General features: G+C 42.0%; 3 protein-coding genes across 8 annotated transcripts in view; 2 read left to right on the top strand and 1 right to left on the bottom strand.

Moving 5' to 3' along the window:
• Positions 1-5,072, top strand: part of pik3c2g (phosphatidylinositol-4-phosphate 3-kinase catalytic subunit type 2 gamma) — a 17,405-nt gene extending 12,333 nt beyond the window's left edge. For all 3 annotated transcript variants that reach the window (XM_088297451.1, XM_088297450.1, XM_088297452.1), the window contains 11 exons: positions 29-165; positions 259-428; positions 544-700; positions 964-1,073; positions 1,869-2,037; positions 2,130-2,248; positions 2,323-2,419; positions 2,515-2,578; positions 2,872-2,951; positions 3,050-3,175; positions 3,491-5,072. In XM_088297451.1, the coding sequence (XP_088153577.1) occupies positions 29-165; positions 259-428; positions 544-700; positions 964-1,073; positions 1,869-2,037; positions 2,130-2,248; positions 2,323-2,419; positions 2,515-2,578; positions 2,872-2,951; positions 3,050-3,175; positions 3,491-3,643 (1,382 nt within the window). In that variant the 3' untranslated portion in view covers positions 3,644-5,072. The remainder of the gene's footprint in view (positions 1-28; positions 166-258; positions 429-543; positions 701-963; positions 1,074-1,868; positions 2,038-2,129; positions 2,249-2,322; positions 2,420-2,514; positions 2,579-2,871; positions 2,952-3,049; positions 3,176-3,490) is intronic.
• LOC148334853 (1-phosphatidylinositol 4,5-bisphosphate phosphodiesterase zeta-1-like) lies at positions 3,206-17,015 on the bottom strand. Its single transcript, XM_088297461.1, has 14 exons — positions 16,992-17,015; positions 16,687-16,761; positions 15,962-16,157; positions 14,740-14,941; positions 13,332-13,476; positions 13,010-13,162; positions 10,945-11,142; positions 10,633-10,789; positions 9,521-9,637; positions 8,124-8,296; positions 6,840-6,966; positions 5,365-5,514; positions 5,192-5,278; positions 3,206-3,726 (listed from the first exon to the last, which is right to left on the bottom strand). The coding sequence occupies exons 3-13, from the start codon at positions 16,149-16,151 to the stop codon at positions 5,196-5,198; spliced, it is 1,695 nt and encodes a 564-aa protein (XP_088153587.1). The 5' UTR covers positions 16,152-16,157; positions 16,687-16,761; positions 16,992-17,015; the 3' UTR covers positions 3,206-3,726; positions 5,192-5,195.
• The window catches only part of LOC148334851 (pleckstrin homology domain-containing family A member 5-like), an 85,591-nt gene continuing 74,356 nt past the window's right edge, over positions 5,781-17,015 (top strand). The window contains exons 1-4 of one of the 4 annotated variants that reach the window (XM_088297453.1): positions 5,781-5,880; positions 6,878-6,944; positions 9,499-9,654; positions 13,623-13,690. The gene's annotated coding sequence lies outside the window, so the exon portion shown is untranslated. The remainder of the gene's footprint in view (positions 5,881-6,877; positions 6,945-9,498; positions 9,655-13,622; positions 13,691-17,015) is intronic. The other 3 variants (XM_088297455.1, XM_088297456.1, XM_088297457.1) reach the window with 3 other exon arrangements.

Genomic DNA, 17,015 nt, shown 5'->3' with positions numbered 1-17,015 from the left:
TCATTTGTTTCCATTTTCCAACTGACAGGCCTCATAGAAGTGGTTCCCGAGGCGGTGACGCTGGGGAAGATCCAGCAGGAGTGGGGTCTTGGTGGCACTCTGCGACAGGACACCCTTGAGAAGTGGTTCCACATGTGGAACAAAACCAAGGACGACTACGAAAAGGTCAGCAGACCTCCGAAATCACAGATAGAAGTCGTCTTCCAGGACTCATTAATGTTAACTTTTTGCTCCCGTTTGTTTATCGCTTGTTTTCAGGCTGTGATGAACTTCATTCACTCGTGTGCAGGTTGGTGCGTGGCCACCTTCATCCTGGGGATCTGCGACCGCCATAACGATAACATCATGTTGAAGCACAGCGGGCACATGTTCCATATCGACTTTGGCAAGATCATGGGCAACGCGCAGAAGATCGCAAACTTTAAAAGGCAAGTCAACTATTTGAAAAGCCACTTAGGATTCAAATCAAATACATGAAATTCCCGAATAACATTTCATACCTGTTTTTTTTTTTTTATTTAATTTTATTATTTTACAATGCAGGGACCGATCACCGTTCATCTTCACATCGGAGATGCAGCATTTCATCACAGGCGGTGGGCAGAAGCCTCAGCGTTTGCATCGCTTTGTGGAACTCTGCTGTGAAGCTTACAACATCATCAGACACAGATCTGGCCTCATACTCAGCCTGCTGGAGCTAGTAAGGCCAATTTTCTTTGGAACCACGGTAGTTGTGAAACTCTTCTTAGTTTTTGTCTTCATGACCGCCCCTTGGTGGCCAAGTTGCACACACCAAAAGGAGCTTCCATGAATTAATCATGATGCCCAAACTGTTTACTTCTTTGCATTCTATTAAATTATTATCATGTTTTGGCAGAGGCAATAAAATACTTTTGAGTCCCCTTATTGATGGCGTGTGTGTATGTGTGTGTGTGTGTGTGTGTGTGTTTGCAATGTCCCCAGATGACCAATGCAGGAATGCCCGAGCTGAAGGACTGTCATGACCTGCAGTACGTTCAGAGAAACCTCAGACCTCACGACACCGACCTGGAAGCCACGTCCTACTTTACAAAGTAACTGGACACACGCACACTCAACTCATCTTTTCTGAAAAGAAATTGTCAACAGCAAATAAATGTAGATATACTCATAATTTTTGTTATGTGTGGACGGGCCAGTTTTTTCCCTTCCCTGGTCACATCTGCCTACCTCTTTGTGATTGAGTATCTTGAAGGATGAATTGCGATGCATGGCATGCAGCCCATTAACACTTGATTGAATTGAATTAAGTTAAATATAACCGAATGCATCAATTTGATACTGCTTACAACATTGATTGTCGTGAGTGAGGCGGAGCCAATACTGGCTGACTTTTTGGCAGGAGGAAGTGAATACCATGGCCTGATTGTCGGTCAATCACAGGGAACAAACAGTAGAAAGAAACAAACATCCACACTCGCGTTCACTCCAATTGGCAATTTAGAGTCTTCAATTAACCTCCATGCATGTTTTCGACGTGTGAAATGGTGAGCATTGTCGTTAAAACTACAGTTGACCCCGACATTTTTGCAGATTGGCACGCACGGATTCACATATAGGCAAATGTCTTTTTCTGGGATTTTTTGCCATCGATTTTTTTTTTTTTTTTTAAAAAGGAAAACATATAGTAAATGTTTTGCAACATTTTTTTTAAAGAATTTTGGGGGGTTGTTTCTTTCCCCAATTACTTTGAGATTTTTTTGTAAACCACAATAATTCTACAAAAAAAAATCCAATTAACCTTCCATGAAAAATGAGGCTTTGCTCCCGAAAGAAAAGAGGTGGGTGTAATTATATGCATTTAATGAGCCATTTTGTGTCTTGTTTAGGAAGATCAAGGAGAGCATGGGATCTGTCGCGGTCAAGTTAAACTTCCTGACACACAGCATGGCCCAAGGCAAGAAGCCGGCAGCGCCAATCCGTGATGGCGTTCCTGCTCCCAGCACCAACATTCAAGACGCCGTCATCCAGGACTTTTCCATCAAGGACAAAGTTGTGGTGCGACAGATTCATTATTCTTGTGGGCAACTTGGACGTCCAGGACTGGCTCCGGCTCATTCTTGTGTTTGTTGCTCCTTTTGAATTGTCAGATCTTCGACCTGAGAGTGACCATTGACGATGGCTTTTGGTATAACGAAATGACATTTGAGGACTTTGAGCTGATCCACAAGCAACTGCAAAAACATTTCATCGAATCCGCTATGCCTCAGTGAGTCCACCGGCAAACGTCCATCTCACTTTCTCTGATCCTAACACCTTTTGTTTTGTTCTTATTCCCCCCAGATTCCCGTCCTGGTATATGATGTCATTCACCCCCAACAGGAAGATGTCTCTGCTGAATAAATATCTCAAACAACTTTTTGAGGGACATTGCAAGGGTGTAAGTTTGCTTGATGATGTATTTTTGCTTTGTGTGATCTTGTTTTATTTGCTTCAAATGACATCACTTGTATTTTTGCTCTTGTCTGATTTCAGAATGAATTTGTGTGCAGTTTGTTCTTGGATGGGCCCAAAATGGTTAAAGAATGTGTGGTAAAAGGTTAATATCCACCCATCAGCCACTACATTAGGTACACCAACACAATTTTATGAGGCTGAATGCAAGAGCTGCGACAGGTTTTAACAATGTGTACAGGAGACTCGTTACTGATTCATGCTCAGTTGTTATCGATATATTCTTGTCACCTTGAGAGAGACAAAAATCAGAAATCAAATTTGGACAATATTGCACTTGCATTGACGCTCACTCAAATTGCGCTTGTGTACCTCATTAAATGTCCAATAAGACGAACTTGGTAGATTGAAGTGTGAACTTGTGATTTCCCGTTCCAGAAGCTTCTCCTCAAATCCAGCTGTACTTTTCATACAAGGAGTGTAAGCTCTCAGTCTTGGTAAAACACCTCAAGAACATTGTGAGCTTGCCACACGCCAAGAAAAACACAGCATGTTACATGTTTTTTTTTTATCACAAATAATTTAAAAACCTTTTTTGTTGTTTTTCTGTTTACAGAAGATGCCCAATGGCTCCAACCCTGATGCCTACGTGGTTGCGTGTCTGAGACCGGATCCCCAGCGGAAGTCGAAGAAAAAGACGAAAGTGGTGCGGAATAACGACAGCCCCACATTCAATGAATTGGTACAATTATTTTATTTCTAATGCATTTTTTTTGCAACAATAGTATGTCACAAAAGGATATGGTGAAAGAAGAAGTCAAAAGCTCCAAGAAAATTACTGGACTACTAGACAAACTATCACACCGATGTAGAATTTAGATTTGCATGTTTTTGGAATGTGGGAAGAAGGAGCAACTGGGGAAAACACCCAATAATTTTTTGAAAGAAATATAAAAACAAAATAACCATACATTAAATACAATAAATACACATGAAAACATTATAGTAGGATGTCAGGACTTCTTGACATGTCCCAAAATGTTTGTGTGATTGACAGCTGGAGTATGATAATGTCCCCCTGCTTTATGGGATGGTGCTGGAGGTGAGCGTGAAGAGCAAGAAGTCGTTTGTCGCTGCCACCAACATCAAACTGGACGAGGAGCTGCTCAACAAGGAGACTTGGTTCACGCTGGGAAACTCCGCACTCTGACCGGACTTGATGCACTGCAGGCCTGTAGCCGACAGGGGGCGCAACCGCAATGTCTCTTGTCTCCATTACAATGCAGCCGTAGACTGTGGATGAAGTTACAACTGAGAAAAGAAAACTCATGGAAGGACACTGGTATATATCTGAACTGAAGTGACAGAAAGCACTGAGTTGTTTTATTTTTTTCAATGATAATGAAGTGTTGGAATCATGACGATAAAGTTAATCTCACTTTTCCTCCCCAGGAGATCTTTTCTCATGATCTCGTAAGGCTAGATGGACAAAAATATTGACACGTATTTATGGGAAAAATTTGCATGCACCAAGTCTTGACCATAAGAGGCCTTTTTTTTTTTAGGCAAATGAAATTCCTACGCTCACTTCAACACAGTTGAAGATGCCACAACACGGAACCAAGGCAATAGTTCTCATAACGAATATGCCCGTTAACACTAAAAATGTACCGCATGGGGTGCCAGGTGAGTTTGGTATGTCTTTTGGTTTGAAGTTCAGTCGTTAATGTACGGCAAGGGAACCAAATTGCTTATTTATCTACACCAAGGATAGTCAAAAATTTGGTACCAAAATGGGCGGCTCTTAAAGATACGCAAAGGAATCACTGACTACGAACAGTCCAGTTGTATTTAACTTTTAAGATCAAAACATTGTTTGTTTTGAAACATTCATTCAGGTACAATTTTTCTTTTACTTTTTGTTGAAATACCATGAGTTTAAAAAAAAATCCATCTAAGTAAAAACTTTGCCAAGTGTTTATCTGAGTTGGTCATTGATGTGTTAAAAAAAAAAAAACGGAACAAAAAACCCGTTTACCCACAATACCACTCACTGGTCACGCAGGTCCTCATGTTGTTGTTTTTTTTTGTTTTTAATGGCATCCTCCTGCTGACAGGCTTCGTCTCAACATTTCATTTATTGGATTTTGTGATGAAGCCAGACTGAAATAGACTTTTCTTCACTGGATTTACTTCAATAATGTATACCTCTGTGGATGCTATTTATACGATTCCCCGCTGGATTCCTCACGTGGGAGGGAAGGAGTTTTGCTGGGGGGTAGAACGAAAAGAAAAGAAAAAAAAAAGCTTTTCTGTCACAGTCGAGGCCATGGTGAGTTACTGTAACCTGGCGTCTTACGTTAGGGCTCAGCCGACAAACGCGTCGGATTTATTGTTCTGAGAGGGAAAACAAGTTTGCTCGCATTAACTGAACTCGCATCAAATATTCATTTTGTCACAGGAAGCTACTATCTCACTCGAGGGATTTTGCCCATCACTTCAGTTTATGCAAGCTGCAAACAGAGATTTTCGCAGGCCCGCTTGTTGGGAGTGTTCTGGTCTTTTCCCCCGTGCAGCACTGGCAGGAATATAGCACATCTATTTTCACACAATAAAACCGATATTTATAACCAAGGAAATGCAATTGCTTTGATTTATTTGCATCCTTTTGTTGCGGCTCTGCCACACTCGTCTCTATTGGCGGCATGTGTTTTTTTTCTACGTGTATGTGTGTGTGTGTGTGTGTGTCAACTCGAACCGTTTTAGGAATACCAGACAAAAACGAAAAGAGAGGCTGGATCCAAGTTACATCCGTCTCGAGACCGTAGAGGTACCCAGCGATAGCCTGGAGGTACAAAAAAGAATATGAAGTCGGGGGGGGGGGACAATGTTGAAATAGCTAAAATGCAGTAAACAGGAGTCTCCACGGACCTTTCTTTAGGCTGCTGAAGGGAAGCGTGTACTGGCCAACGAAGTCACTGGACAGAAAGCCGGTCTGGTCTCGGACACAAAAGCGGATGAGGCACAAGTCGGGAATGCTGATGCGGAAGTTCATGTCGGAATCCCAGTAAGGATTCAAAGCTGCAATAGTGGTCAAATTCTTGACTCAGTTTTACTGGAAGCTGGTGACCAACAGGTCTTGCTGGTGTCAACAGTTACCAGCAGGGGAACAACAGCATGTCAGTTACTGTTTTTTTTTTTTTTTTAATTTTATTTTTTTATTTTGTCGTGATATTTCACAAATCAGCAGTCAATAGAAAATCCTTCTGATTAAACAAAAACAAAAGGGATTGAATGTGTCGTCCTTTTTTTTAACAGCTGCCTTATCGATGTGGGTGGTTCCTTTGGTGACACACCTGTGGCAGTTTGTAATTAGCTGCCTTTAAAAGACAGCTGAAGCGATCAACTTGGGACTAATTTTTCAAATGCCCTCCTCCTTAGCCCAAGGTTGGTCTCGACTGCTCCTTGAACTTTTGCCTTCATTTCCTTTCCATGTTTTCTAATCTTGTCTTGCCTCATCGCCTGTTTGTTTGTACATTCAGTCCTTTTGTTTCTCCTTTTCTCAAGCTCCCTTTGTTAAGTTGGATATATTTTCTTCATTTGCATGTGTGCTTTTTCTTAATGTCTGTTCCTTACCTTTTGCAAGTGTTTTGATTAACTTTCTATTGTGTGTGTGTGTGCGTAGTATTATACATAAATCTTGTTTTTGTCACCGCTTATCAGTCTCCGCACTTTATGCCCCCTTGCCCCCAAGATTAATAGAATGCAGTTAATGCTTATATTGTCCACACTTTCAACATCTAGGGAAACTCTTCTGATAGTGTAAAAAAGAATATAGAATGAAAGAGAAAAAAATAAAGGTCAGATATTACTCAAGCTGGCTTCGTCTTGGCTTTCACGACATGAAGACTCAAACACCAAACTAATGCACGTGCGCGTGTGTGCGTGTGCTAGCCGGATAGTGTGACAAGCACACTTCACGTACTATCTTACTTTCAACATTCTTCGATATTTCAGCACACATTCTCAAAAAGAGCCCCGTTGTGGTCATTCCATGAATTGGAGTTCATTGCGAGACAGATTAATTTTGAAAATTTTTGCTTGATAAATTGTTTTCGTTTTGTGAACCTTCCGCAATTCTGACTTTTCTAGCAGGACTGGAATTCATTCCAAAACATTAGAACAAGCAGAGTGCAAAAAATGAGACAAAAAGCTCTCAGCAGTCTTGCAGAGCTTGTCCTCGGTCTTGAAATGAACGTCAGCGCTGACAAAGTGATGAGTCATTCGCGTTGAGACTTAACCTCCCCCTCCCCTCCTCGTTTCCTCCATGTACACGCACACACACACACACACACACACACACACACACACACACACACACAGTGTGGTGCTGCTGAAGTACTTACAGTTGTTTTTGACTGTGTTTGTGTTTTTTCTGTTGCAGTCTGAACCAATCCCGTGGATCTCAACTCTGACAAAAGGGTCGAGAGCCTTGCCGCTTCTGGGAATTGGTAAGTTGGACCCACAGATCACCTGTTGGCAGGCACATGGAATTCATATAGTTCCAGTATGGGTTGAGCTTCCAGCCATTAAAAAACATATCACTGCATCAAGTTGCCAATTTCATGCTAAACACAAGCAAGAAAGCACAAATGCTGCAACTTTTCCCGAGCACATGAATAATTTACAAGTTTGTATCACTCAAAGTTATTCATGATTCCCACGGCGTTGGCTCGGTCGACACCGCAAGGTTCCGCCTGAAATGATCAAATAAATAGTGACAATGTGAATAAAGGTGTTGCTCTCCCCCGCACCACTCCCACCCGAGGATAGAATGCAGCACATTTATATTTCATCCATGCAGCCGAGAAGCTTTCCGCATTGTGCGAGCTCCGCTTTGAAAAATGCTCTCTGGCGAGCTTTTGTCAACACCAAAAGGGTCTGTTAGTCTGTTTGTTTTATTCAGAGCGGCAACATCATGAATGGAGATTAATCGGAGCAAGGAACTGATGGCAATTGCGACTTTAGACATCAAAACAGTTTGGAATGTAATTATGCCGTAATGAAGTGGAAATTAGCCGTGCCTGAAAGTTTCCCACTGCTTAAAAAGGCACGCAGGTTAGCCAGAAAACATCCAAATCACTCAGAGGAGGCTTGGGAGAAAATGTGGTCAGATGAGACAAAGTTAAGATATTTGGCATCGCCTCGACCCGCCATGCTTAGAGGGTGGTGCTACACCATGCCGTGCGGCGCAATGAGCACAGTGGATCCCCAGGTGGCCGTGTTTTTTTGTTGTTGTTTTTTTTTTTTAAATTTATTGTAACAGATGCATGTTGTTGTTAAAGTTGTTCACTGCTGGCAGGGTGGTTCCAAGTCACCAAGTTGGTCGTAGGATTAAATTTGTTTCGAGTCAATTACTCATTTCACAATCAAATGATTTTCAATTTGGGCGCCTATCGGGTCATCCATGCCAGAACCGCTTCTGGTTGTCAACACAATGACGAGACATGATGGCCACAACATGCCCACATAGCAGACACGTAATCGGTAGGAAAGCGCCTGGAAGTAAAATGTGAGAAGAGATTCTCCTCACTCAATGACTCAAATTAAAATCGACACAACACGTTATTGTCCTCTAATCCATCTCAAATGGATCAGTTGCGCGTTGTGTTGCCAAATGGCAATAATACCTTGAGCAGCAGGTGTGTTGGTGGAACGCCACGTTGACTGCAGCTTGGATCAAAGCTCCTTTCACGAGACATGAGCACGGCAGGCTTAAGGACGTAGCCGCAGCCTCCGTTGTCTTGGAAACGGCCATCATTAAGGTCCATGGGCAATCCCGGAGACTGGAAATTGAGTGCCACTGCAAAGTACAACAGGGCATTAGGAGGAGAAGGAAAAGAACACACGAAAATTGTTGTATGTCTTCATTTTTTTTTTTTTAATGCTCATGCTGGAGGAAGCCAGGTGATAAGATGACTTGCAACAATACTGTACGTTGCAAAAGGGAGGTGTTTGAGAAAAAAAGTGCAATTCACGGTCTGCTTCATGCTAAACGTCGCAAGTCGACGACAGATGTGATCTTTTTGGGAAACTTTCTGGCACATCTTAATTGTAATCGACAGTGGTGACCATCCCGTCTGCATCACTCAGGAGAATCTCCTCATTTAACGCTGATTGATCCATTCCAGCCTGCCTGCCACTGCGGCGTCTTTCAGCATAGCAAAATATCGCCATCTGCACGGTCGGCCCCAGCAGTCTGCGGGGCTTCATGTCGGCCTCACTTTGTGGCAGATGAAGACAAGCCAGGCGGCAAACGAAACACAAAACAAGTCGCCGCCACTTCAATGCAATCAGGCACTGCCAGGATCCAAAAGGAAAATTAACAGAAGCAAAAAAAAAGGAATGGAGGTGAATGGTTTTGTACGGCTTCAGGTAAAACTTTGATGAGGTGGCCAAGGTGAGGATGGCAGTCAAATTGTTCTTTCACTGCTCATTAATACAATTCCCTTTTGATGTTGGACAAAGTCATTCTCCAGACAAAGTCGTTTTGTCTTTTCCTCCACAAACGATAAGAGCTCATCTTTCAACTTGCACCGAACATTTAGGAACAATTTCATATTTAATTCCCCTTTTAGATATTTGTTGAGCTGATGAGTTTATTACGGGTTCACAAGTGCACATTGTCAGTCTACTAAAAAGCACGTTTTGTTTTTTTCCGGATGCTAAACAAAAAGAAAATCATGTTGGAGACGGATGAAAATTAAAATCTGCTGGCGGTGAACTCAATTCACCTCATTTCACGACAAGCAGCAGTTTGGCAGGTCGTGAATATTTCTTCAAAAATAATTTAATGCCACTCCCAGTTGAATTTACTGTCAAACTAAATATAAAACAAAAGAGAAGAATTTTTTTTTAGACAACCACACAACTTTGCCATTGTTGGGCTAACAAATAACATCAGTAGTCAAATGATAAAATATCAAATGTTTGGAACAGATTAATGGCATAAAAATGCAAAGGGGAAGTGTGGTCACATGTGAGTTCTTGTCTTTATGCGTCCAGTCGGATTGTCTCTTTGACCCACCAAGCTGCGAGCCAACGTTCCAGAACTCTTGAGGGTTGTAGTTGGACGACGACGTCCTGGAGCCGGCTGGATAAATCCTGCTCAAGAACCTCTGGTTGTGGAGAACAAAGTCTTTACCTGAAGACAAAGCACGGGTGAAACGAAATATAATAAAATGATGAATGTCAAGCATGCAAATACCCTGCAGAGACATGCATTGTAGAGACGGGCGAGTATAGATGCCAGATACTAGTTTCAACGTATCGAATACTAATCGAGGTTGTCGATACCAGCTAGCGACACTTAAGGCAAAAAGAAAATAAATCTGATATCAACAAAGACCTTCTCATTGTGACTATGAGGGATTGAGCAGATGTAAAGCATGGTTGCTTTTTATTGTGAAATCTCTAACTGCTTATTAAGGCTTTATAACATGCTTATTACATCATTAACAATTTAGAAGCAATTTCTAAATCTGTCCTTTGGGCACTATTACAGCAGAACAGCAGTAAAACGCCAATATTATTCCGCTTGCATTAATCACAAATAATTGTCGATAATTCTCCACACAAGTTTGACATTTTTGGACTTTTTCTTTTAGATGACCAACATGTAATTCTGATAAATAAATGATGGTAACTTACTGGAAGTGTCATCAACGGTATGATTGTCACAAGAAATCTTAACTGATCCTCAATTCATTTCTTTGACAATTTGGCCTTCCGACAGAATTTCTCAGCATTTGACCACATTTCCGAAGGCGCCGCAAAAGTGTCACCACAGCGCAAAATGACTAAACAGCTGCAAGAAGATGTATTTGTAAACAACCGCACACCAGGCAGCAGCGATGGCAACAGTTTAAATGACCGATAAGAGTCCTCGTGGATTCCTTTCACTTCCATGACAATGACGAGGCCGACGTTCGCCATTTTTTTCCTCTCCGTCACATATGCCGTATTCAATATGCTCTTTGGAGAATTATGACCAAAGATAAATGCTTCAGCAGATCAAAAAAGGCTCGGACAGGGACTTCTCTTTGAACTCAGCGTGGTTGTAAATCATTGCAATCTGCTGTTTTCTCCAAAATGACAATAACACTTTTTTTTTTTTTTTTTTTTTAAGAGTGACTCTACCTGAAACTTTGGCCAGCTTGCGCGCTTTTTTCTCAGCCATGCTTGTGTTCTCACACGCATTCTGACTGTCTTGGGAGTGAGCAAAGCTGACGAACTTGACAGACACGGTGTATATGACGAGGTCGGACAAAGCCTCGGCCACCACCACCTTCTTCTTCTTTTCATTGCGTTCAGGCGGACACAGACAAGACAGCAGTCACAACTTTGCGACAAGAGTTGATATCAGACATCATGCGAGCTTGTCTTTACTGCCTTTTTGGCTTTTTTAACATCGGCACGGGCCGACGAGCGGCTTCGACGGCCCTGACTCACTTTCTTCTTTGAGCCTGCCTTTCGGGGGGACCAGAACCTTGATCTGCTCGGCTGATCCTCCTCCTCCTCCTCTTCCTCCTCCTCCTCCTCCTCCCAGCCCTCATCTGCACTGTCGTCTGCCTCTGTCCCTGACGCGCCCTCTATCCTAGCACGAGGCTTAAGCTTTTTATTCTTGATCAGGATCTTATACTTCAGGTCCTGCGTGACCATTTACACACACAGACACACAGGTATGCAGGACAATGTCACTTTACACACACGCGCACACACACAAACAAATATATATATATATTAGGGGTGTCACGAAAATTGGAATCAGAAAATCGGTTTTGATTGGGGGGGAAAAAAAGTGTGAGCGCATTGGTACACAAAGGAAAGAATCGGTTTCGATATCGCTTGAATTGGTCGAAAAGGAAAAGTTGCTAATGTGTATAAATTGATTTGCCGTTGCTTCTGTTAATAAACATGACAAAGGCTATAAATACACTTCTTTTGAATCTTTGATGAATCTCTTTGAAGGAAATCCCACGCTTGGAGTACAAGTCAATTCAGGCTGTAAAATGATAATCTACTTTGTATCAAAAACTCTCTCGGTCTGGGCTGTATTTTATCGAATCGAATTGTAATCCCACTGGAATGAACCGAATCGAGTCATTCCATTTCGAAAAGTACCGTTTTCGACTCGTTTCGTGCCCGATGTGCTGAGATAGGTGGTATCTTTTGTTGGAGGGATGCACACCCCTAATATATATGCATATATCAATGTATGTATTTGGTATAATTTCTTATACCGTATTGCGATGTGTTCACGTTACGGATGTTGAATCAAAAAGGCCAGAACAATTCTTGAACTTTGCCATAAAGCTTTCTTTAAAGGGGAAGTCCACCCAAAAATGTTTTTTCGTGGCTGAACTTCAGAAAACAGGTGACTGGCAGAGGGTTCAAATAGGAGCCCGATTGTCAATGCCACCCCTCGAGCACCAGCAGGACTTGTTGCTTTTCTTCATCTTTGTCACGTTGGATTCAGCATGAGGAAAAACTTTGAACTATCTGGTAGTTAATGATGAGATCACAACTTCCTTTTTTTTTCTTTACCCCTTTGATAAAGGAGATATTTATTGAAGAAGCTCTCACTCAATGAAAATACTACTCTTGCAATAGATTTGAAATGAGAAATGCAAGGAGCTCCCAGACGAGAAAGCCCACAAAGCATCCACTCGAAGAGAAAAGCCCTTCATTTGGCGCTACAGGCTGAAGTGCACATTTTCTGTCAAACTGCCCTTCAGTCATGGCTGATGCAATGTTTTGACTGGTGAAGTCGGAATTAACTCCTAGTTTGGAACACTAAAAACTGGCAAAGGATTAAGAAATGTTTACATGGGAAACTAAAAAAAAAACAGGTTTGGGATGTATACAACCATGCAACCAGTCTTCGGTGGGGCTTAAAGACCTAATGTGAAGTAATTTCGGAAAATGCCAAATTAAATCTTTTTCTCAGTAATAACACCAAATACAAATAATAAAGCATAAAAACATATTTTTTATTTGGTATGTTTTACAAAATAATCCTTTTTCCCGAAGTGAGATTCTGCTATGCGACAAAGCTGGAAGTATGACGTCATTCCAAGGCAACTATGGCAGAGCTCAACATAGAAAGTGTCTTAAGAAAGTCAGAAATTGACTCAGAAAGTGAAATCTGTAGCGTATCTGAGGGCATCCCGGTATTTGAAAAGTTTGGAGGAAGAGGAGCTTCTTGGAATTATGTTCATTGAACCAAACATTTACAAGCCAGATGCTCAGGAGACCGAAAATATTGTGCGGCTGTCAAATCAGGCAGAACACCTGTCGTGGAGTGGAGACTAGATTCATCAAGAATCGATTGGAAACATTATTGAATCCTTTGCCAGTTTTTAGTGTTCCAAACTATTTGAGTTTACACATCGGGCCCGTGTGGATGGAATCGATTTTGGAAATTGGAATCGATACCCAGGTCAGACCTACCAATTCTCTAATTACATAACCACGACATTTGCCACTACGGCATGTTTCCACAGAGTCTTCTTACATTCGGGCTCGGGAGGTCTCCCGTGGTTGGGTGATCCAGGCGCCCATCAAGTAGCTTGTCCCCGAGTATAGAGGTGAGGTAGAGGGCCATGACTTCCTGCTGATCCTTGGAACAATGGTTCTCCAGTGACAAGATTACCGGGTAAACCGACACCTGCCACAAAACAATCAGCACATGCAATCGAATTGACAGAAGACAATTTGCGAGTGAGACGCGCAAAATCTATCAGAGATGCTGAAACGAAGCTGATGTAGCTCAGGACGTGTGAAGCGATGGCGAAACAAGAGAAAGACACACAACAGGGCCTCGGCTGGAGTGTTACCTCAAAGGCATACGTCTCCACAGTTGCAATGACGTCCTTGAAGAGAATCTTTGTGGTCAAGGTGTAACCGTGGTAGACGATGGGCTCCATACCTGGCCCATCCCAGCAGTCTATCTCCAGACAGCGGCAGCCTTTCCTCAGAGCACTGCGAATCAAAACATCTATGCGTTAATATACACAATTCAAAGTGCATTGCTACACCTCTATACCAAATCGGGCTTAGTCCGTCTTTTCAGAATGGGGGCGTTTTTTTTTGTTTTTTTTTAATTGTATTTATTTTTTTATACACAGGAACGACCCTGTTTTCCTCTTTTACCGGAGAATACAAGCACCTACATGAAGTGAGAAGAATGTGAGAGGTAAGCCTCGTAATGAATACAGTTCGGTTTTCAATTTCATGCGAATGCTCACAAAATTGAATGAATGAATCTTTCCGAAAATTGAAAGTATCCTTTTGTTGTATCAGTTTAGCTACGCACCAAATCGCTCATTGAAGGACATCGGGGGCGGGGTCAAACGAATCCGTTCACTTTGAAAGAACTTTCATGCCCATCACTACTCCCGTGTACCGTATTTTCCGGACTATAAGCCCCTACTTTTTTCCTAGATTTTGAACTATGCGGCTAATACAACAGTGCGGCTTTTCTGTGGATATTTCTTTCACCGGTAGGGGCAGTCTATAATTCAGAAAATGTGCTCAGTAAATCTTTATTTATTTTTATTTTTTTCTCTTGGGTCTGTTCCGTTTTAATTAAAAGTTGTTGCAGTGTCTCTTTATGTACATTTTATGTGCATTCAAAGTACAAAATCGTTCTGTTCATTCAGTAACCAACTATTTTTTTTCATCATAGAAAGCCGCAGTTTATAGACTGGTGCCGCTTGTATATCTTTTTTTTTTTTACAGGTGGGTCTTATAGTCACAAAAAGTGAGTGGCCAATTGTTAGTCGCATAATTAATAAATCCGTGGCACATCCTCATAAGGTGACCGACGTTCCGGGAAAGCGACAGCTGGCGACTCTCCACCGCACATCGAATAATGCGTCGTAGTGGAACAAATGCACCCCTCTCTCGGCTTGTGAGGCTCCCCATACAACATACTCTCTTCTATCGCTTTTTAATTGAACCACCAAAAGCAAGATGGCTTCTGTTCATGATTGATCGTCCCATTCACTGAGTGCTCGCATGCATTTTTGCAACAGAAACTTTTTATATACATATGCTTGCCTGCATACAGTATGTGTGCATATAAATACTTTGTAGATTCATGAAACTGCAAGACTGACATGTTAATCACTTGGTTGCCGTGCTGCCTGGCTGACCAATCAATTTATAGCAAATCACATTTTGTTTTCTAATCACTTCTAGCTCTTTCCTAGATTAATTTGCGAAACCTTTACGCAGGCTTACCAAACGTAGGCATCCAGGTGGCTTTTGCCTATTAGTTGGTCTCCCATCAAGTAGGTGTTGTGCGACGAAGAGATGAAGTAGTTGCTGAGCGGCTGGTCCATGTCTTGGTACACGGTTTTTTGGGTCTGCTCAAAGACACAGCAGTCTTTGGACTCCATGTAGCGGAGAAAGCCTTCAAATGTCATGCACTGACTTGCTATGGCTGCAAGAGCATGAGCAAGCAAGATCACAAGTCGGCCAGCTCTCCGGCCGTGTTCTATACTGCCGGTCAATCGCAGGGCAAGTTGAAGCGTCATTATGTAATTCACACTCACATTCACGCTGTCAATGAGTGGGAAGTGAACCCACGCTGCTCGCATAGAAGTCAGGCGATTGAACCATTGCAACATCAGTGTCCCAATTAGGATGACTTTTTGCAAAATATTTTTCTTACTCTGCTCTTTGCATTAGACGCTGCTCTTTTTATGATAACCCGAAAAAAGAAAAATGTATATTTGCAAAGAGGCGTGTTCGACTGTGTGTTGGTTATTTAGCGGATGCGCAAAAACTGACATATTTAAAAAAAAAGAAAAAGGTAGTGTGCGCCGTTGTGGGTGTAAACACACCCAACCGCCTAGTGACTATTTTTTGCTTTGTTATTTTTAGGTTTGTGACAGATTTATGACAATGACTTTTCCTGAATTTGTCCAGATTTCAGAATGTGTGGTACACTGAATTATACATCCTCTGGTGATCAGATGATTTTTTTTTTTTTTTTTGTGCATCCACTTGACAACAAAAAAATGAGCAAATTAAATGAAAACGCTTTTCAGTGTAGTTTTATCAGTAGCCTACCGCTGAAGAAAATGCTTTAATTTATTTAAAAAATGTATCTGAGTCCAGATTTTATTTTGTCCAACAATAAAAATTAATAAAATTTAATTCTACACCATAAATATTTCTTCTAAAAATATTTTTATGATGCAAAATGTGCAAAACACATTAAAATATCACCTTTGAAAATCCGATGAGATCCTTAACGGAATATGTTTGGCCTCAGAAGTCCCACTCCATCTCATAAATGCTTTTACTGGATCGAATTACGCGAGCGTAGCCAATATTGTGATCAGCGAAGTGTCAAGATGTTGTGCTTTACAGCAAATCACATCAAAAGCTTCCCAAAGCGATATTTCTGTCACCGAGGGCAGCAACCCCGACACATCTCACTGCTCTCTTCACTCACCTGCCTCCTCGATTTCATATCTCTCGATCAAACTCTCGGCCGTGCCCTCGTCGGCAGCCAGCTCCTGCTGCTCCTTGTGGAGGAACCTGAGCAGGGAGCCGGCAGGGAGTGTGGTCTGGCCTGAGGCATAATTGTTGAAGAGGTTCTGGATCTCTGCTCTCCTGGTGGGCGGGGCCTTGCTTTTTCTCATTTTGATCTGCAAAACAATCCCCTTCGGAGTCTTTTTTTTTTGTTTTTTTTTTTACTCGTATAATGTTGTGATTTTTTGTATACACTCCAATGACTTGGGCTCGTCATACCCATCAGTCTTTGAGACGTGTGTGTGCAATCCTATCTTTGAGCATCTCACCCTGCCTAGCTTTCATGCTATGTTGGACAGCCCCTCGCAGTTGTGACACTGGCTCAAACTAAAACTGTTAATGGGTACCCAGCAGCAGACAGTCCACTCGGCGCATCTGCTCCCCACGCGGTGCACATAAAAGAACAGAATCTGCTGCCATCTTCATTCACACGCACGGGCGTCTGCGCCTGCAGTGCACATGAAGGAACGGGCCGCGCTGTTCAAATGAAATCCTCGAGAAATGTGTCCGGTGAACGTCATTGCGTGGGAGGACTCAAGATATGCCTTTGTCACTTTTCTTCTTTTTAGTCATAACTTTTCTTCATGACTCTATATAATAATTAAGACTCGGATGATAATTGGCAGCCCAAAGTGTTTCTCATACCTGCAGCAGTCCCTCGGCTTGAATGGACAAGCTCAGGCGTTATTGACATCTTTGTTCCTTCAGACTCCGGAAAAACTACAGATGGGTGAAAAAAAATCGTTATTTTGAGTTGAGTATACGAAACAAGATGCAGCACGTAATTTTCTTTACCGCTCGCTACATACCGTTTCCAACTTGCCCAAGAGTTCCGATTTAAATATTTGCTCAGCTCTGCTATGTGTCCATTTCAATCGCCTTTTAATTTTTATTCAACTTGAAAAAAAAAATACCTCGAAGACATGAAGCTCTGTACTATATGACATCACCTTTCAAGTTTCCTCTTGTTGACA

The sequence above is a fragment of the Idiotropiscis lumnitzeri genome, chromosome 6 (assembly GCF_059441095.1).
Source record: "Idiotropiscis lumnitzeri isolate Australia: NSW breed Sydney's pygmy pipehorse chromosome 6, RoL_Ilum_1.0, whole genome shotgun sequence".
Classification (NCBI taxonomy): domain Eukaryota; kingdom Metazoa; phylum Chordata; class Actinopteri; order Syngnathiformes; family Syngnathidae; genus Idiotropiscis; species Idiotropiscis lumnitzeri.
This window is presented reverse-complemented; position numbering and strand designations above follow the sequence as displayed.